The 2,835-nt window shown below is 49.6% G+C and overlaps 1 protein-coding gene across 1 annotated transcript in view; it reads right to left on the bottom strand.

Moving 5' to 3' along the window:
• Positions 1-988: 988 nt before the first annotated feature.
• MELTF (melanotransferrin) overlaps positions 989-2,835 on the bottom strand; it is a 31,875-nt gene continuing 30,028 nt past the window's right edge. Inside the window, exons 15-16 of the mRNA XM_007957107.2 lie at positions 1,623-1,815; positions 989-1,077 (exon numbers count right to left, since the gene is read on the bottom strand). Of these exons, the coding sequence (XP_007955298.1) occupies positions 989-1,077; positions 1,623-1,815 (282 nt within the window). The remainder of the gene's footprint in view (positions 1,078-1,622; positions 1,816-2,835) is intronic.

The raw sequence follows: 2,835 nt of genomic DNA, 5'->3' as shown, positions 1-2,835 counted from the left end.
CAATCCTGCATCAAGCTTCCCACATAACAAGTATTCTTACTGAGAACAATTTCCTTTGCCTAACAATTCCTTGAAGGTTTCATCCCCAGGGTCCAACCCTGGCCCCCCCAAGTCCAGCATGATCGGGTAAAAATCAATCAATTCAAACCCTATGGATCACATCGGTTTGATCTGCAACTGATCATGTGGGTGGCACAAGACCAGGGAGCCTCTCTCAGCCCAGTGTTCTCAGATGTCCCATGGGCTGGGATACACCCAGCCACCGAAGACAAGGGCAGGGGCTGGGCGTGGCCAGCAGCATCAGCTTCCCGGAGATCTGGCTGCAGCTTCATCCGGTAGATGCCGCAGTGGACAGACACAGTGTCCCAGGAGGGAGCAGGGAGATGGAGCACGGGTTGTGTTGGGCCAGCCCACTCAGAGCTGCAGTGGCTCCTGGGAGTGGGCGGGGGGGCCTGCAGGCCCTCTCACATCTCACCAGGCCCCACTGGGCATCTCTGCAGGGCAGGCTCCACGCTCCAGCAGAGGCCGTGTGGGAAGCCAGGCTCAGCCTGTTTCCTTGGTAACTGGACTTTTCTGAGCTCAAGCCTGGTGAGGCTCCATGTGGTGGCAGAGTCTGCTGGGAAGCAGAACCTGTGCCAGCCTGTGGGTGGGGTGTGACTGGGGGACCGCCAGCATGCTGCCTCAGGTAGCAGAGGGCCAGGTGGTGCCTGGGAGGCAGAAGGCTGGCTTCCAGCAGGAGGAACCTGCTCCCGTCCAAGTTGGGAGACTTTTCTTTAGCACTCGTCTTTATTCCAGTTCAAAGCAATCATAGAAACTTCTCTTCAGTGTTGGGAATCTCAGATCTGAGATGCTCTGTGGTTTCTTACACTTCCTCTCCCATCACACGTTTCTCCTCTGAGCAGTGTTAACCGGATTTACCAAGGAGAAAGGCTTTATGTATAGAGATTTCTGAGTTGGCTTCCATTGCAAGGGAGGGTGAGGCTTGCTTTCAGAGGAAGGGCTGCAGGAGGCCAGCGGTGAGGGACAGTGGCAACAACAGCAGCAGCAGCAGCAGGGACACCCCGGAGGTGGTGACCGCTAGGGGATCAAACACAGCAGTAAGGCCTCCCAGCACACAGAGTGCACAATTGTGGCCCCAGGGATTCCTATGCAGGACTCTAAACGAGTGTCCTTCTGTGTACTAATCTCATTCCAGACTCCGGCACTCTACCTTACTTAAGTTTTTCTTTTCCCTAACTTCTTTACATATGCATTCTTTTAAATATTATGCTACCTGCATATTTATACAGTTGCCTCACATCTTCTCTGGACTATTATAATTAGCATTTATGTAATTACCCAGGTCTGTTTGGGTTATATAGCCTGCGTTTTTGCCTATGGTTGTCTGCAGCTCCCTGTTCAGGGCTTCCTGGGACATTTCACTTGGATACTTGGTTGTTTGTAAAATGGGGGCCCCTGCTCTGAGTCACCAAGAACCTAGAGGGTCCTTCAGAGAATCTGAGGAAGAGTCTAGATGATGCCCCAGCATGCGGCCGGAGTCTGCTCCTGCTCTGTGTGGTGTGAAGCTGCCTTCCCAGGGCTTTTAAAGCTTCCCACCTGTACCCAGGCCACCCTACCTGCACGGGAGCACTGTTGAGACAGCATCCCTTCCAGGGACACCACGTAGTCGAGGCCCAGCCAGTCTTGGTATGTGGTTTTCTCCCCTACGGGCACTGCTTGGATGGTGGCATCTTTGAAAAGTAGGTCTTGGCCATGATAGTCCGAGGAGTCAAACATTTTGAACCCATTCTTATTGTGGTCATCTCCAAACAGGTCCTGAAAGCAACACAAGTAAACCTGCCTTTTCTCTGGGCTCACAAATGGCCACTGGCCCATTTTCTTTTAATTGTTTTACATACAGTGACCCAAATAGCAACTTAATTTAGGGTACCAGGAGTCTGATTTAAAACCATAAGCTTGACAACAGATTGGCCCCTGTGATCAAGGGAGAGTTGGGGAAACACAGGACTATAGGCACCATCGTAAGACATTTATTCAGAAACATTACACCAAAGCCAGTTCTTGGATGCAGAAGTGAAAGAAGTGTGAGATCCATAAGAAAGACCCCAGAAATGAGCAACAATATGGATGGGACTATCATGCGTTTCTTCATCTGAAAGACCTGCTCATCATTTCTCAACCTGTTCTACAATGCTTTCTTACCCTTACTTAGGGGTCTCCTTTCCCTCAAACCAGAACAAGGTTAGTGAGAGAGCCTTTCGTTTTGTCACCAGTAATAAAAACAGTTGAGCTGAATATGCCTTTACTAACCTATCCTCTTCACCATCTGTCTGTAAGTTTGTCATAGTGTGATGTATGTTGCTGTAACGCTGGAAATGACATTATCAGTATTTCAAATACCAGCAGGATCACCACAGTGAATAAGTTAAGCAGAGCTTCCAGAATAAGACAGACTAGGAAGAAATCCCTAGTGATCTACTTCCAAAACTAAGCCAAAGATCACAACAGATCATTGTCCACCTTGCTTGCTTTGGACACATCATGAGGAGGGACCAATCATGAGAGGAGGACATCATGTTTGGTGAGCTAGAGGGTCAGTGAATGCGTGAGAGCCTCTCGGTGAGATGGATTGACACAGTATCAGCAACAATGGACTGAAACACGCTGCTGGTGGTTGAGGACAATGCAGTATTGGGTAACATTTCATTTTGTACATAAGGTTGTCATGAGTCAGAGTTGACTCAAGGGCAGCTAACAGCAATCGTCCTAGTGGCCCAGAGATTCTGATGCTGCTCGCTTCCATGCTGAGAATCCCTGGAGTGAAAAGTGCTATGG

Source organism: Orycteropus afer, unplaced genomic scaffold (assembly GCF_000298275.1).
Source record: "Orycteropus afer afer isolate SDZICR_OR568_19922 unplaced genomic scaffold, OryAfe1.0 scaffold00703, whole genome shotgun sequence".
Taxonomy (NCBI): domain Eukaryota; kingdom Metazoa; phylum Chordata; class Mammalia; order Tubulidentata; family Orycteropodidae; genus Orycteropus; species Orycteropus afer.
The sequence above is the reverse complement of the archived record's forward strand: the minus strand, read 5'-3'. Positions and strand labels throughout refer to the sequence as shown.